We start from the raw sequence: 17,588 nt of genomic DNA on the forward strand, positions 1-17,588 counted from the left end.
ATTAACTGTTTGAGCCCACTCTTTGGAACTGAGGGAGGCCTAGTCCGCTAAAGCTTTTTCCACAGACAAGAAGTAGGGGACGCAGAGAGGCTTGGGGGGTAGGGGTGGGAGGAGGCTCCACAGGGCCCTGCTAGGTTTCAAGAAGAGGCTCTTGGGGATTCCCTGGCAGTCCAGTGGTTAGGACTCCGTGCTTTCACTTCTGTGGATCCCGGTTGGGTCCCTGTTTGGGGACCTAAAAAAAAGAAGAGGATCTGGGAAGGCGTAAGGAGGGGAAGGGGGGAAAATCACTATGCGGGCTGCGAGCTTAGTCACAGCCCTACACCCTTTGCACCGCCCTGGGCGACTGTCCCAGCATTCCAAGCCTCAGTTTCCCTGAGGCACAGCATGGACGCTCTCGCCCTCACTGCCTAGTCCTCTCCACTTGAACCCACCGTTAAGAAACAGGTCTGGGCCGGCGCTCAGCTCCTCCTGTGGCTCTTAGGTGGAGGAAGACCCTCCCCTTACCCCTCCCTCCGCCCCACTCCCTCCCCCTCCCTCCGCCCCACTCCCTCCCCCCAGTTAAGGCGCTCCTCACTTCTGCGAATCTAGGGGAGACTACATTACCCAGAGGTGTGCATTGTGCGTCTGAGGAGGTCGCTGGCCAATGACGGCCAGTCGTAGAGGCGTTTCCTGCGGCGCACGTACGTGGGCGGGACTTCCGGTTTCTCTCAGAGGACGCCATTTGCCTCAGCCTTTCGCTTCTGGCTGGCTTTTAGGTGCCGAGAGCTGGCCTGCGTGGCTACTAGGGCATTTTGTGGGGACTCAGCAGGAAAGGGGGATGGGACTTCCTTTCGTGCCTTGGAACGGGCCGTGACTCCCTAAACGGGCGTGTGCACTGGTCGCCCGCCGGGCCATGGCCTCTCCGGGCCTTCAGCACCCGCCCTTCGTCCCCGCAGTTCCCGAGGGCGGCGCCAGGTCTGGTGCGCCTTTTTCTCGGAGAGCGGCTGTCAGCCGAGGTCGCCCGGCCAAGGCGGGGCGGAGGCGAGGAGCAACAGGCCGCCCGGTGCTCGCCTCTCCCAGCGTAGCTGGAACGCAGGGCCCCATCATGGCGGCGGCGCCGACCCACAAGACACAGGTGAGTGGACGCTGGTTGCGAAGCTGCTTCTCTCCGAGGGCGGAGACGGTTCCGGAAGGGAGGCATCCCCTGGGTTTGTCTTCGCGGTCGTGTGCTCTGGCGTGTGGAGCTGCTTTGCTACTTAATTTATCCTTGGTCCTAAAAGCTGTTGGGTCTCTGACACATGCTCAGTAAGTTGTGGAAAAATGAGTGATGTATCCTTCAGGGGTTTCCATCATAGTAAATCCCGAACTCCGCCATGTGCTTCAGGGATGTACCTTGCCCCCACCCCGCCCCCGCCTTTCTCCAACCGGTGGCCTTGGGAAATGGAGGGAGAGATAAGCGCATGGACAAAGCCAAGGTATATTGGTTGTTTGACAAGGCCCATGAGGGCCTGTGAGGTTGCCATGGTGCCTCCTAGATGTTAAGACGTGTCTTGGGAGGGCGAGGTCCTGTAGTCTGTTGTCGAATGTTCCACTCACCTTCAGCCAGGTCAGACGTTGTGGCCAGTCTCATGGCCAAAGCCAGTGTTATCTTTAGACATTTGTGCTCTCTGGTCCTGAAGTATTCCTGGCGTAGGGCTAAGTGCTGTCAGGGTTCAGGAAGGAAGCGGCTAATGGTTCATTGTGGAACCTCCCCGGAGTCTCGGAGACTCAGGAGGGTGTGGGAAGCTGGTCCGGGCCCTGCCATTACCCAGGTAGTTCCACCCCTTCAGGGGTCTCACCAGGGAGGTCAATGATGAAGGCTGTGTTTCTCTGTGCATGTTCACAGGAATATTTTCAGGCGTGATGAAATGGACTTAACAGCAAAAATTGGTGTAAATGCTTCACAACTTCGTCATTAGGTATTCATTTTGATGATGGAAGCGTGTCGGGTTACTTTATTAGACCGTGTATCAGGGTTAACTGTGTTAAAATCTTGCTCCTCGTTTGTAAGACACAAGACTCTTGGTGGATTTGGTGGAGCTCCCTTAGTCTCGGGTCATCGGCTGGCATGGAGATGTTTACCTCAGGGGCTGTGGGACAATTAATGAAAATCCCCAAGCACACCGAACATTGAATAATTTCTGTCTAAATCTCACAACTGATATTAGTGAAGTGGGAACTATTGTTGTATTGATCCAGAAACCAAGGCTCAGAGAGATGAAGTGATGTCTCCGAGGTAACACAGCTGTTAAGTGTTGGGTTCAAGAGTTTGGATGTTAACAAGAGAGTGAAGAAAGAACTGGGGACTTTTAGTCACTTTAACCAGGAAGTGAAGCCCTCACCATGGGGCAGGCAGCTAGCAGGACCAGGGAGGCTCAGGTACTGTTGTTGTTACCATTATTGATACTGTTATTATCATTATTTATTCATTCCTCTGAGGTCCTACAGCCTCTCCTGTTTGCATCTGACAGCCCACACATCACTTCCATTGTCTTGTGTGACTTTCCATTGTTTTGTGTGACTTTCTATTGTCTTGTGTGACTTTCTTTCTTACACTACTGTATTATGTCCAAAACATTGTCCACTTCCACTTCAGCCCAGCCTAGAGCTTGGCCCTCAGGAGGTGCTAAGTGGTTAGGGTCTTGATCTCTCTGCACCTTTAACAGCCTTCCAGAAACAAGCTCTGATCCCATCCAACAGCCCCAGGGTCAGCACTACTACCTCTATTTGACAGGTGTCTGTGACTTTCGATGATGTGGCCGTGACTTTTACCCAGGAAGAGTGGAGGCAGCTGGACCCGGCTCAGAGGACCCTGTACCAGGAGGTGATGCTGGAAAACTGCAGGCTCTTGGTGTCTCTGGGTAAGGCCTTGCCGCTCTGCCATGCAGAGGACCTGCTATCTCTTTGTCAGACATGCTCTGGCTCCATGCCCGGCTGATCAAGAAGCTTACCCTCTCCCCTACAGCTTCAGTCATTTTTGAGATTCATCTTTTCTTGCCTGCTATCTCTGTGTTTCTTTGAGCAAGAAACAGTTCCCCTTTGGCTCCTAAAAGGTGGTGGAAGGAAATGGGGGTGTTCTTCAGAACCCAAAGGCAGAATTTCCAGTTGGGCCACATGGGACTGAAATAAGGACTGGGAACTACCAGGAGTATGCCAGCTTCTGGATCTCTTGTCCTGACTTCTCCCTTTAGCTTTGCTCATGTCTGTTTTTTCAGAATGGCTTTTGTGTCTCAGCAAGTTTGTGGCAGGAGTGGCCACCCCAGTCCCTGCTCTCTGTGGCCCCCAGATGCCTTGTTTTTACTTCTTTGCATACTTAACATTGTTTCTTTTTTCTTTTTCTACTGCTGGGCTCTAGGGGGTTGTCCCTGAGGCAGTAGTAGCCACCTGAGCCCATACTTCCCTGAGCCTCTACCCCAGTGCCCAGCACAGACTGGCCTCAGTCTGAGGTTCTTGTTTCACATTCCAGACAGGGAGCTGACTGGGTGGGACTGGTTGGCTCATGTATCCCCTGCAACCCAGTCCACAGGGCTGTGAGTGATGGGATGGTCTCCAGGAAGAGGGTGAGGCAGGTGGGGCCTTGGGAGGTTTTTGCCTTCAGTGCCAACAGGTACTGTTCTAAACCACAGGATCTCGGTTATGGGGCTTTTCTGTTCTCCTGTGCCTTCATGATTGTCTCTTGTTCCCTGAGTCCTGGCCAAGATCCTCTGCTAGTCCAAGAGAGAGAAGCTGAGAGAGTAGTGCTTCTCAGTACTTGGCGGTTTTATCCCCAGGTGACATTTGGCAGTCTGCAGCCACATTTGACTGTCACACCTGGGGTGTGGGTGGTCCCGGCATCTAGCAGGTTAGAAGTCCAGAGATGCTGCTTAGTACCTGAGGATGGACAAGACAGCCCCATTCAACAAAGGTTGATCCAGCCCACACAGCCAAGAGAGCCAAGGTGGAGAAACAGCAGCCTGAGGATAATCACTTTAGACCTCTCAGTTTGAGGGAAAGGAGAGCTGTAAATCCAGGGCATAGGGTAAGACATGCCTGTTTTTAGAGAATTGGGATTGTATTCTGTGTTAATGAGAAGAGGTTACACAAAATTAGGAAACGTTTGACATATTTAGATATTTTATAACAAAATTTTAAAAATAAGAAGGCCCATTATCTGACCCTGCTGACCCTTCACTCACCTCCTCACACTTTTCCCTGAGTTCAGTCTGCTCTGGTCATGCCAGCGTCTTGCTGTTTCCTGTGCACAGACTTAACATACTTGCCTTGGGCCTCTCCACTTGCTGTTCTCTGTGCCTGGTGAGTGTGCTTGGGCATTTTGGCTCTTCTTTTCTTTTCTTTTTTCTGATTTTTTTTTTTTTTTGCGGTACGCGGGCTTCTCACTGTTGTGGTCTTTCCCGTTGCGGAGCACAGGCTCCCGATGTGCAGGCTCAGCGGCCATGGCTTACGGGCCCAGCTGCTCCGCGGCACATGGGATCCTCCTGGACCAGGGTACGAACCTGCGTCCCCTGCATCGGCAGGCAGACTCCCAACCACTGTGCCACCAGGGAAGCCCTTTTTTTCTGAACTTTAAAATTTAATTCTATATATATTTTTTACACAGCAGGTTCTTATTAGTTATCCATTTTATACATATTAATGTATATACGTCAATCTCAATCTCCCAATTCATCACACCACCACCAACGCCCCTGCCCCCGCCCCCCCCCCCCGCCGCTTTCCCCCCTTGGTGTCCATACGTTTGTTCTCTACACCTGTGTCTCAGTTTCTGCCTTGCAAACTGGTTCATCTGTACCATTTTTCTAGGTTCCACATGTATACGTTAATATACGATATTTGTTTTTCTCTTTCTGACTTACTTCACTCAGTATGACAGTCTCTAGATCCCTCCGTGTCTCTGCAAATGACCCAATTTCGTTCCTTTTTATGGCTGAGTAGTATTCCATTGTATATATGTACCACATCTTCTTTATCCATCAGTCTGTCGATGGGCATTTAGGTTGCTTCCATGACCTGGCTATTGTAAATAGTGCTGCAGTGAACATTGGGGTGCATGTGTCTTTCTGAATTATGGTTTTCTCTGGGTATATGCCCAGTAGTGGGATTGCTGGGTCATATGGTAGTTCTGTTTTTAGTTTTTTAAGGAACCTCCGTACCGTTCTCCATAGTGGCTGTATCAATTTACATTCCCACCAACAGTGCAAGAGGGTTCCCTTTTCTCCACAGCCTCTCCAGCACTTGTTTGTAGATTTTCTTATGATGAGCATTCTAACTGGTATGAGGTGATACCTCCTTGTAGTTTTGACTTGCATTTCTCTAATAATTAGTGATGTTGAGTAGCTTTTCATGTGCTTCTTGGCCATCTGTACGTCTTCTTTGGAGAAATGTCTGTTTAGGTCTTCTGCCCATTTTTTGATTGTGTTGTTTGTTTTTTTAATATTGAGCTGCTTGAACTGTTTATATATTTTGGAGATTAATCCTTTGTCCATTGATTTGTTTGCAAGTATTTTCTCCCATTCTGAGGGTTGTCTTTTCGTCTGTTTGTAGTTGCCTTTGCTTTGCAAAAGCTTTTAAGTTTCATTAGGTCCCATTTGTTTATTTTTGTTTTTATTTCCATTACTCTAGAAGGTGGATCAAAAAAGATCTTGTTGTGATTTATGTCAAAGAATGTTCTTCCTATGTTTTCCTCTAAGAGTTTTATAGTGTCCAGTCTTACATTTAGGTCTCTAATCCATTTTGAGTTTATTTTTGTGTGTGGTGTTAGGGAGTGTTCTAGTTTCATTCTTCTACATGTAGCTGTCCAGTTTTCCCAGCACCACTTACTGAAGACACTGTCTTTTCTCCATTGTATATCCTTGCCTCCTTTGTCATAGATTAGTTGACCATAGGTGGGTTTATCTCTGGGCCTTTCTATCCTGTTGCATTGATCTATTGTTCTGTTTTTGTACCAGTACCATATTGTCTTGATCACTGTAACTTTGTAGTATAGTCTGAGGTCCAGTATAGTCTGGAGTCTGATTCCTCCAGCTCCGTTTTTTTTCCCTCAAGACTGCTTTGGCTATTCAGGGTCTTTTGTGTCTCCATACAAATTTTAAGATTTTTTTGTTCTAGTTCTGTAAAAAATGCCATTGGTAATTTGATAGGGATTGCATTTAATCTGTGGATTGCTTTGGGTAGTATAGTCATTTTCACAATATTGATTTTTCCAATCCAAGAACATGGTGTATCTCTCCATCTGTTTGTGTAATCTTTAATTTCCTTCATCAGTGTCTTATAGTTTTCTGCATACAGGTCTTTTGTCTCCCTAGGTAGGTTTATTCCTAGGTATTTTATTCTTTTTGTTGCAGTGGTAAATGGGAGTGTTTCCTTAATTTCTCTTTCAGATTTTTCATCATTAATGTATAGGAATGCAAGAGATTTCTGTGCATTAATTTTGTATCCTGCAACTTTACCAAATTCATTGATGGGCTCTAGTAGTTTTCTGGTGGCATCTTTAGGATTCTCTATGTATAGTATCATGTCATCTGCAGACAGTGACAGTTTTACTTCTTCTTTTCCAAGTTGTATTCCTTTTGTTTTTCTTCTCTGATTGCCGTGGCTAGGACTTCCAAAATTATATTGAATAGTAGTGGCGAGAGTGGACATCCTTGTCTTGTTCCTGATCTTAGAGGAAATGCTTTCAGTTTTTCACTGTTGAGAATGATGTTTGCTGTTTGTTGTATATGGATTTTATTGAGGTAGGTTCCCTCTATACCCACTTCTGGAGAGCTTTTATCATAAATGGATGTTGAATTTTGTCAGAAGCTTTTTCTGCATCTATTGAGATGATCATATGGTTTTTAATCTTCAACTTGTTAACATGGTGTATCACATTGATTGTTTTGCATATGTTGAAGAATCCTTGCATCCCTGGGATAAATCCCACTTGATCATGGTGTATGATCCTTTTAATGTATTGTTAGATTCTGTTTGCTAGTATTTTGTTGAGGATTTTTACATCTATATTCATCAGTGATATTGGTCTGTAATTTTCTTTTTTTGTGGTATCTTTGTCTGGTTTTGGTATCAGGGTGATGGTGGCCTCATAGAATGAGTTTGGGAGTGTTCCTTCCTCTGCAATTTTTTGGAAGAGTTTGAGAAGGATGGGTGTTAGCTCTTCTCTAAATGTTTGATAGAATTTACCTGTGAAGCCATGTGGTCCTGGACTTTTGTTTGTTGGAAGATTTTTAATCACAGTTTCAATTTCATTACTGTGATTGGTCTGTTCATATTTTCTATTTCTTCCTGGTTCAGTCTTGGAAGGTTATACCTTTCTAAGAGTTTGTCCATTTCTTCCAGGTTGTCCATTTTATTGGCATACAGTTGCTTGTTGGTAGTCTCTTAGGATGCTTTGTATTTCTGTGGTGTCTGTTGTAACTTCTTTTTCATTTCTAGTTTTATTGATTTGAGTCCTCTCCCTCTTTTTCTTGATGAGTCTGGCTAATGGTTTATCAATTTTGTTTATCTTCTCAAAGAACCAGCTTTTAGTTTTATTGATCTTTGCTATTGTTTTCTTTTTCATTTTTTTCTGCTCTGATCTTTATGATTTCTTTCCTTCTACTAACTTTGGGTTTTGTTCTTTATTCTCTAGTTCCTTTAGGTGAAGTTTAGATTGTTTGAAATTTTTCTTGTTCCTGAGGTAGGCTTGTATTGCTATAAACTTCTCTCTTAGAACTGCTTTTGCTGCATCCCATAGGTTTTGGATTGTCGTGTTTTCGTTGTAATTTGTCTCTAGGTATTTTTTGAGTTCTTCTTCAATTTCTTCAGTGATCTCTTGGTTATTTAGTAACGTGTTGTTTAGCCTCCATGTTTTTTTTTTTTTTTTACGTTTTTTCCCCTGTAATTGAAAATCTCATAGCGTTGTGGTCGGAAAAGATGCTTGATATGATTTAAATTTTCTTGAATTTACTGAGGCTTGATTTGTCACCCAAGATGTGATCTATCCTGGAGAATGTTCCGTGTGCACTTGAGAAGAAAGTAATCTGCTGTTTTGGGATGGAATGTCCTATGAATATCAATTAAATCTGTCTGGTCTACTGTGTCATTTAAAGCTTGTGTTTCCTTATTTTCTGTTTGGGTGGTCTGTCCGTTGGTGTAAATGAGGTGTTAAAGGCCCCACTATTATTGTGTTACTGTCTAATTCCTCTTTTATAGCTGTTAGCATTTGCCTTACGTATTGAGGTGCTCTTACGTATTGAGGTGCTCCTACGTTGGGTGCGTATATATTTATAATTGTTACATCTCCTTCTTGGATTGATTTCTTGGTCATTATGTAGTGTCCTTCCTTTTCTCTTGAAACGTTCTTTATTTTAAAATCTATTTTATTTGATATGAGTATTGCTACTCCAGCTGTCTTTTCATTTCCATTTGCTTGTAATATCTTTTTCCATCCCCTCTTCAGTCTTATGTGTCCCTAGGTCTGAAGTGGGTCTCATAGACAGCATATATATGGGTCTTGTTTTTGTATCCATTCAGTGAGCCTCTGTCTTTTGGTTGGAGCATTTAACCCATTCACATTTAAGGTAATTATTGATGTGTATGTTCCTGTTACCATTTTCTTAATTGTTATGGGTTTGTTTTTGTAGGTCCTTTTCTTCTCTTGTGTTTCCCACTGAGCGAAGTTCCTTTAGTATTTGTTGTATAGCTGGTTTGGTGGTGCTGAATTCTCCTAGCTTTTGCTTGTCTGTAAAGCTTTTGATTTCTCCTTGGAATCTGAATGAGATCCTTGCCAGGTAAAGTAACCTTGGTTGTAGATTCTTCTCTTTTATCACTTTAAATATATTATGCCACTCCCTTTGGCTTGTAGAGTTTCTGCTGAGAAGTCAGCTGTTAACCTTATGGGAGTTCCCTTGTATGTTATTTGTTGTTTTTCTTTTGTTGCTTTCAATAATTTTTCTTTGTCTTTAATTTTTGTCAGTTTGATTACTATGGGTCTTGGCGTTTTTCTCCTTGGGTTTATCCTGCCTGGGACTCTCTGCACTTCTTGGACTTGGGTGGCTATTTCCTTTCCTAGGTTAGGGGAAGGTTTCAACTATAATCTCTTCAAATATTTTCTCGGGTCCTTTTTCCCTCTCTTCTCCTTCTGGGACCCCTATAATATGAATGTTGTTGCATTTAATGTTGTCCCAGAGGTCTCTTAAGCTGTCGTCATTTCCTTTCATCTTTTTTCTTTCTTCTGTTCCGCAGCAGTGAATTCCACCATTCTGTCTTCCAGGTCACTTATCCATTCTCCTGCCTCAGTTATTCTGCTATTGACTCCTTCTAGTGTATTCTGTATTTTAGTTATTTTATTGTTCATCTGTTTGTTTGTTCTTTAATTCTTCTGGGTCTTTGTTAAATATTTCTTGCATCTTTTCGAACTTTGCCTCCATTCTTTTTCCGAGGTCCTGCATCATCTTCACTGTCATTATTCTGAATTCTTTTTCTGGAAGATTGCCTATCTCCACTTCATTTAGTTATTTTTCTGGGGTTTTATCTTCTTCCTTCATCTGGTACAAAGTCCTGTCTCTGCTTTTTCATTTTATCTTTCTGTGAATGTGGTTTTCCTTCCACAGGGTGCAGAATTGTATTTCTTCTTGCTTCTGCTGTCTGCCGTCTCCATTTTGGCTTTTGACATGGCTGCCCCTTCTCAGCCCAGTTGCCACCTCCTCACCAGCTGTGTTCTGACCACCAGACTTCATGGAGTGTCCACCCATCCCTCTCACTTTCTCTCATCATTCTATTTATAACCATAAAAGTGGTTCTCAACCAGAGATGATGTTGCTCCCCAGAGGAAACTCAGCAACATCTGGAGATAGTTTTGGTTATTACAATCTGCACGTGGATCCTATACCATCCTTATAATTCGCAGGATGGGCTCCTCCCCACCTTTCCAACAAAGAATTATCTTGACCTAAATTATCATGTCAGCTTGAGAAACCCTGTTTCTGAGAGTGCAGGGACACTTGTTCAGCTGGCATTGCGATACAGCCTGATGTAACCATTCCATCATTTCTTCTCTTCCTGCCTCCTGACTGTGTTTGACGGGAAGTCTGGGTTTAGTGCTCCCTCCTAACATAGCTTCTCTGCCTTCCCCACACTCCCTACGCCTGCAACTGTTGCTATTTTCCCCTTGTCAACAGAGGCAGTAGCCTTAGGCCAGGAGCCCTGAGCAGCAGGCAGCTGAGCTCTCTGGAACTTAAGAACACTGTTTTGATTTCACTTCTGCATTTTTTTCATGGTGACCTGCCATCAACGGAAGTGACCCTGGGTTTCCCATTTATCAGAGTAATGCGGGATTCCCTTTTTGAAGAAACCTAAGAAAACATTTATTAAGTGGGTCACTTTTAATAAGCAATTGATAACTGTCACTGTGCAGGTACCCTGAGCCCTGACCAGGTGTCAGGACTGTTCAGGCACTATTCATGCTCCACTCATTGAAATTGTCACAGGGTCCCCACTGTATTAATTAGTATCTGTGAGATTTGAATAATTCCAACAGGCTTTGGGGCACTAGGGGTATCCCTAATTGTCTGGAACCTGGATCTGCTTGAGTTAAGGCAGGAGGAATAGTGGCCTGGTGTGCGAGGTTTAAAGAGGTGGGCAAGGGTGTAGTTTTGGATTGTTTGGTTTGCACATGAAAGGTGTGCTCTGATATTTCACATCATATTAAGGAAACTTTGGGGGATAATAGTGGAGAGTTTTAGAAGGTATGGCATAAGTTGTCTTGTAGAGTATAGAAAACCATTTTGAGAATGAAAAAGAAGAATATAAGTAGAGATATAGGAAGTCCTTGCAGGCAGGCTCATAACTAAGTTTCCCATTTATGTAGCATTAGCCAAGAAAATCGATATGTAATTTGGGGAGTGTTTAAGAGAATCTTTCAGGAGTTATAAGGTGTGCTAAAAATATGGCTTTGTGTGTGCATGTTAGTGTGGTATTTGTAAAAAATAAACAAACATGGGACTTCCTGGTGGTGCAGTGGTTAAGAACCTGCCTGCCAATGCAGGAAACACAGGTTCGAGCCTGGTCCGGGAAGATCCCACATGCTGAGGACCAGCTAAGCCCGTGCACCACGACTACTGAGCCTGTGCTCTAGAGCCCGCGAGCCACAACTACTGAGCCCATGTGCCACAGCTACTGTAACGTGCGTGCCTAGCGCCCATGCTCTGTAACAAGAGAAGCCACTGCAATGAGAAGCCCGCGCACCGCCACGGAGAGTAGCCCCCCACTCGCTGCAACTAGAGAAAGCCCATGTGCAATGAAGACCCAATGCAGCCACTAATTAATTAATTAATTAATTAAAAAACAAACCAACAAAATCCTTTCTTCTCATAACACTTCTGGGTTTTCCATACCAGGCAATTCTGACCCTAACTACCTGGAGTTAGCACAGACTCCACAGGTTATTAAGGATTCAGTCCCATAGACAGCCCCTCCACCTCCCACCCACCCACTTCAGATGTCAGTCACAAGTCCTCACAACCTGTCCTGACCAACCAGCTATAAATTGGAGATTTCCCTTTTGGCAGATTGAGGCATATACCAGGGTCACAGACAGCAGCTCAGGAACATGATAGAATCCCTAATAGAAGAAAGCAAAAAGGTCCCAGGTCTGATTTCTGTCTTAGGAGAGGAAGTCCATGGGTATCTGCTGGGGTGAAGGTTTTCGTGTCCCCAGCTGAAGTCATCTTCATCAGTGAGGTCTTGGTCTGGGACGTGGGGCAGGGTATCCTTTGCAAGTGGGTACGTACACACTTGACTTGATGTGGGCCTCAGTATTTGCCGTGTTTGGTTGAAACAGTGGCTTCCTCAGAGGGTTCAGGCCTCTGACTTATAAACCAGTGAAAGTACCCAGACCAGTTATAGTAAGAGCAACAGTTACCAGAATGCCATATGGCTGTTCTTCAAGGTTTGGTTTGTTTGTTTTGTTTTGTTTTGAAGTTCAGGGCAAATGGATTCCATATCAGGTGACCAGCTGCCTGGCCTGTGGGGCAGTCCGTGGCTAATGGGTGCTGGGAGCGTGTGCTCCCTCCTTCTGGTCTCCAGCCTCATGGGATGATGGGAAGCTCTGTGTGTAACTGCAGGGGAGACAGTGTGAATGGCCTCCTGTAGAACGAGTCTTTGTGTACATAGAGGTGAGGCACATTCCCTTCCAGAGTAGGAAAGGGCAGTGGGACATTTTTAAAGGTATGTGATTCAAGGAGCCTTGAATTAAGGCTAAGGGGTGAGATAGAGGCCCAATGAGGGGTTTGTTTGTCAGACTGGAGTTTGAAAAGGAGCTGTTTAAGGAAATTGTTATGTTTTTCAGTTAAACCAGCTATTTGGGGCCTATTGGGGCCATGAAGCTCTATTGACTACCTCTCTCCAGAGCCCAGCATTGTGTAATTTGAGAAGTGAAATGTGTATCTTGGTTATTGTCAGTAATGTCTGTAATTCCAAAGGGAGTAGGAGCTTCCTGGCAAGGCCTATCGTTGTGGCCTTTATAAATGTAAGGACATGTGATTTTGACTTACTTACTTTTGGGGTGTTGGTGAGACGAGAGTTTCTTTACCCTGAAGGAGGCAGTTTTTAAGCAATGGCCCAACAGTTTATAATGAATGTGAAGAGGAGGCCGTTTGTTGATCAGGGCATCTAGTACTAAGATGACCCCCTGAATAGACCAAGAAATGTTTCTTAGATCCCATTTTTTATTTGGACATTCTGGCTACAGGATAGAAAGCAGCATCAATCTGCTGAGCTCCATCATGTGCTGTGGATGTAAGAGATCCACAAACTCCCACAACTGTTCACTCACTTAATCCCAAGGTGCTCCCCAGGTAGCCAAGGGCTGTGGGGAGAGGTGCCCTCCTCCAGCACCACAGCATCTGGCAAGGACCCACCTTGTCCTACAAGAGGAATATGTCAGAGGGCCCAAGTTGGGTTCCATCCTGTCCTGGGGCCTCAGGAGCTGTGCTGAACTTGTGATGTGCTGTTGCCATGATCCAAAGCTTGATGGGCAGCTGGGTGTGGCGGTCAGTGGCTTGGGGTCTGCAACAGCCTTCATTATCCGGAGAGCCTTGTGTATAGTTAGTTGTTGTTTTAGTAGCATATAGTACCAGGCTGAGGGGACAGTCTGTTACATCAGAAGCCCTTGGGCATCTGTGGCCCTGGTAGGTGATTCAGAAACTCGAGGAGGTGTGAGAAGAGGTTGTCAAAGCCTCTTTGGTGAAGGAGTCTCTGAGGACACTGATGGGACTGGCTATTTAACAGTATTTTGAGCAGATTTTAGAGCTTTTGTTGGAGGGAGTTCCATTTAAGTTGGGCTGATTTGCAAGTATCAGCATCAGGGAGAGTAAATAAATAAATGAGGAATTTGTGGCCACCAGACCCAAAGTAATACTAAATAGTATTTTTTATCTAAAACTAGTCCCCAAAGGATTAAAAGGTTTTGGACTCACTGTCACAAGCGTGTCAAATGAATCTCCTTAGACGAGGCTGTCATTGATGTAACATCGCCTGTGCTCCTGGAGAGAGGTGGGTGGGTGCAGCTGAGGTCTTGGCTGCAGAGGGTGTGGGTGTTGGCAGAGCTGTTGAGCCGCCCCATGGGGCAGCCTGGGAAGGAGTCCTATTTGCCTTCAGAGCGAAGGCAAACCGAGGTTGAGAGGCTGTCAAAATACACACCAGCAGAACACGTTAGCCAGATCTGTAATTGAAGAGTAATTACCGGGTTCTAATAATACTGGGTATTGGGTGTGTGGATCTTGTTAGTCAGCTCAGGCTGCCATTACTGTGTGGTTAAACAGCAGCTTTATTTTTGCACAGTTCTGGAGGCTGGAAGTCCCAGTTCAGTTGCTGATAAGGATCTCTTGCTGGCCACCTTCTTGCTGTGTCCTTACCTGACTTTTCATCTGGCTTGGAGAGGCCTTCTCTTCCTCTTAAAAGTATATGGGTCCTACCAGATCAGGGCCCCACCCCATGACCTCATTTAACCTTAACTACCTCCTTAAAGGCCCTAAGTCCATATAGGATCACACTGGGGATTAGGGTTTAACACATGCAGTTTAGGGAGACACAATTCAGTCAGTAACAGGAACCCTAACAGATGGGACCACTGCATTAAGATTGCAGTAACTCACAGCGAGGTGCCCTGTGTTTTTTTAGGTTTAAGAACACGCACAGCTGGGCTGTCAACGTGGAGAAGCAGTGGGGATCACCACCCCTTGATTAATTAGGTCTTATATAAAAGTTTTATTCCCCAAAGGCCCCTTTTCAACTTACATTGGGCTGAATTATTATTTTAACTCGGGTCTGTAGGGTCCCATTTTATCAAGCCAATTAATTTGTAAGTGCCAAAAAATTATTTTAATTGTGTATTGTGTCAGAGCATCTATGCCCAATATGGGATACTTTAGGACAGTGGGTACTAGGGCTATAGGAAATTCAGGTAAAACTACAGTCAAAGTGAGATATACCTATTTTTTCTCTTTAATATTTAGGTACTTTTTACAGTGGTGGAGTAGAGTGTTTCATTTTAGTGGGATCCCCAGGTATAACTATGATTTGAGCCCCAGTATTAAATTCATGAAGTTTTGTCAGTTGGTGCATTTTAGCAAATTCTAAAGATAATTTAAAATCTGTGTTGTGGAGTCAGACAAACCAATCAGTGCTCTGTTTTGTTTTGGTGATAAAATTTTTTTAATATATAAATTTTGTTATACCATATGTAGTTATTATATGATAATTATATAAATTTTAGTATATAAATTTTGGATTTCCAATTGGGTCAGTATAGACAGAGTTCTAACTTAGTTATATGTTGTATGTTATTTAAATTTTTATTCTCTCTCTCTGTTATCTAAGGTTTTTTATTGTTGTTACTGCTTATAAATCAATAAGTAGTCTAGAACCAGTATTATGTTTGCTAGACCTGGCGTTTGCTTGATATGTAAGGTTAATAATGTGCCCCCTTCCCTTCTTTCTTCCTTTTGAGCTTTTCAGCCATTTAAAACCCTGGTTTTTAGTTTTAGTTTGTCTCCTGCTGAGGAGAGGAAAGGGCGGAGGGGCCTGGGGCCTCCAAGATGCAGCCTCTCCCCTGGATGGCCCTGGTCCACAGCATAACGAGCCCCTTCCTCCCCACTCCTTTTTTTTCTGCCTCCAAACAAAATCTTTTTTGGGGGGTGGGGTGGTCACCTTTCTGCCCCCACCACCACCATTTTTCTTTCTTTTATTTGGGTATTTACCTGGTAGGCTCTTAGCAGTCCCAAGTGGCAACCACTGTGAGTGGCAGCCTGCCTTTCTAGGGAGGGGCTGGGGCTCATGCCTCAGGACAGCAGTGGTGGTGGCAGTGTCCTGACGGGGTGACAGTTTGGTGTTGAGGAAGAGCTCTCCACGTGCTGGTCTGCAGCAGCACTCACGAGTGCCGGACACACTGGCCGGGCTTACACAATCTGGAGTAGGTTGAGAAACATCCTCAGGTGTCTCAAAGGGCAGCAAAAACAATATTCCTTATTCCTTTGTTTCTCTCCCCCCATTATACGTTGAACTAGCAGTCTGCAGAGATGGGATCTCTTATCTGCTACGTGGTTGGGGCAAACTGCAACAACAGTAAGGCAAGCAGCTATGGCAAGGTTTGCCTGTGAAGCAGTCTAAGCCTCTTCTGTGCCATGGCATGTGTGAGGGGGGTGCCCTATGCCACTCGCATCCCTGTTTTGCTCCAGGGACCAGTGCCTGGACTCTGGCCAGGTGTGCCCTCAGAGGGCAGGCAGTGCCATCAGTCTCTCATAGGGTGGTGGGCAGCTCAGTTGAGCAGCCCCCCACGGACTTCAGTGTTGTTGGCTCAGTTGATCACACTTGAATCCCAACCGTCTACCGATCACACTTGAATCCCAACCGTCTATGGAGCTCCTCTCCAGCTCTCGGCGTTAGGCAGTAGCCAGTTACCTGGTTGCCCCGGGGTCACCAGCCCAGAAACTTGGTGTGTTGATAATGGCGAGACAGACTAAGTGCTCTGTCTCTTCCCAGATCAGGTGGCAGCTAGGGACTCACAGCCCTTGCGGACCTAGACAGGAGGAGCGCTCTTCAGAATTTTGCTGGGTATCTAAAAAAAGACTTAGCTCAATGGAGACATACTTTACTTTGACTGAAAAGAGTCATTATTTTAAATATGTGAGTTCTTTAAATTATTTCATCCATTTTAAACAACATAATGCATTTAAATTGCTTGGTACAGTCCCTGGGATATGGTAACACCCTATAAATGTTAACTTTTCAATTATTATTAAGGTTAAAAGTTCATAGTGACGTGGTGGATTGGTTAAGCATGTGCACTCAGCCACTGTTGAGCAGACTCTTCTCAGGGAGTGACACTTGAGCTGAGACCCAAAGAGAAGTAGCTGGAAGAAGCAAGGTGGGTAGAGAACAGCCTTCCAGGGGGAAGGGCCAGCATGTGCAAAGGCCCTGAGGTCCTAGGGAACGTGACTCCTGATAGCTGAAGGGAGGTCTTGGTCGCTGTCGCTGAGCCCCGTGCTGAGCACGGAGCACACAGGAGAGCACATTGCTAAGTGATGACTGATGAACCCTGGACGTGACAGAGAAGCTGTCGGCGAGTCCTGGCACCTCTGCCGTCGACTTCCTGCCGAGTCTGTGTGTCTTTCCCCTGCATCTGTGTTTGGCTGTATGTGACAGACCGTCTCAGTCTTCACCCTGGAGGAAATTTATTATCTCACCAGTAGGAAGCTCAGAGGTGGGGCTGGCTACCGGGTTGGTGGGTGCCAGCCCAGTTGTCTGCTTCTTCCTGGTCTAGGGCCTCGGGCAGGTTCCCTCACAGGCGACCCAGGCTGCTGCAGGACTACAGCACTGGCCGGTCCCCTCACTCAGCCATCCTGGACTAGAGCTCTCTCCTCCAGAGGGCTGGTGTAGGTCACCTGCAAGTTGGTGGAAACCAGAGTTTTCAGCCCTCCCTTGATGCCAGAATCTGGGGTGGTTTCTTTAAATCTGTAGGTATCCAGGCCTCATCTGCAGAGATTTGGTTTCTTGCTCTCTTTTTTTTTTTTTTAATAAATTTATTTATTTTTGGCTGCATTGGGTCGTTGTTACTCACAGACTTTTTTTTAGTTGCAGCGAGTGGGGGCTAATCTTAGTTGTGGTGTGCAGGCTTCTCACTGTGGTGGCTTCTCTTGTTGCGGAGCATGGGCTCTAGGTGCGTGGGCTTCAGTAGTTGTGGCACACGGGCTCAGTAATTGTGGTGCACGGGCTTAGTTTCTCCGTGGCATGTGGGATCTTCCCAGACCAGGGCTTGAGCCTGTGTCCCCTGCATTGGCAGGCGGATTCTTTAACCACTGTGCCACCAGGGAAGTCCCTATTTGGTTTCAGTTGGATGTGAACCAGACATCTCAGGAGATTTTAATGCACAGGTGGTTGAAATTCACTTGGGTTAATTAGTAAACACCTTCCGGAAGGAGGCGGTCATATTCTCTGTGTCTCTTGGCTGCAGCTGAATAGAGTTGGAACTCTGTTCAGTGGAGGTCAAAGGGAATAGGTGTTGTCTACACAACCAGCACTGCAGTCTAAAGTCTTTG

The 17,588-nt window shown here is 45.5% G+C and overlaps 1 protein-coding gene across 2 annotated transcripts in view; it reads left to right on the forward strand.

Annotated features, from left to right (window-relative positions):
• Nucleotides 1-715: 715 nt before the first annotated feature.
• Nucleotides 716-17,588, forward strand: part of LOC309976657 (uncharacterized protein) — a 34,705-nt gene continuing 17,832 nt past the window's right edge. For both annotated transcript variants that reach the window (XM_082862377.1, XM_082862378.1), the window contains exons 1-2: nucleotides 716-1,114; nucleotides 2,753-2,879. In XM_082862377.1, the coding sequence (XP_082718503.1) occupies nucleotides 893-1,114; nucleotides 2,753-2,879 (349 nt within the window). In that variant the 5' untranslated portion in view covers nucleotides 716-892. The remainder of the gene's footprint in view (nucleotides 1,115-2,752; nucleotides 2,880-17,588) is intronic.

Source organism: Leucopleurus acutus (genome assembly GCF_964270905.1).
Source record: "Leucopleurus acutus genome assembly, chromosome: 20".
Classification (NCBI taxonomy): Eukaryota; Metazoa; Chordata; class Mammalia; order Artiodactyla; family Delphinidae; genus Leucopleurus; species Leucopleurus acutus.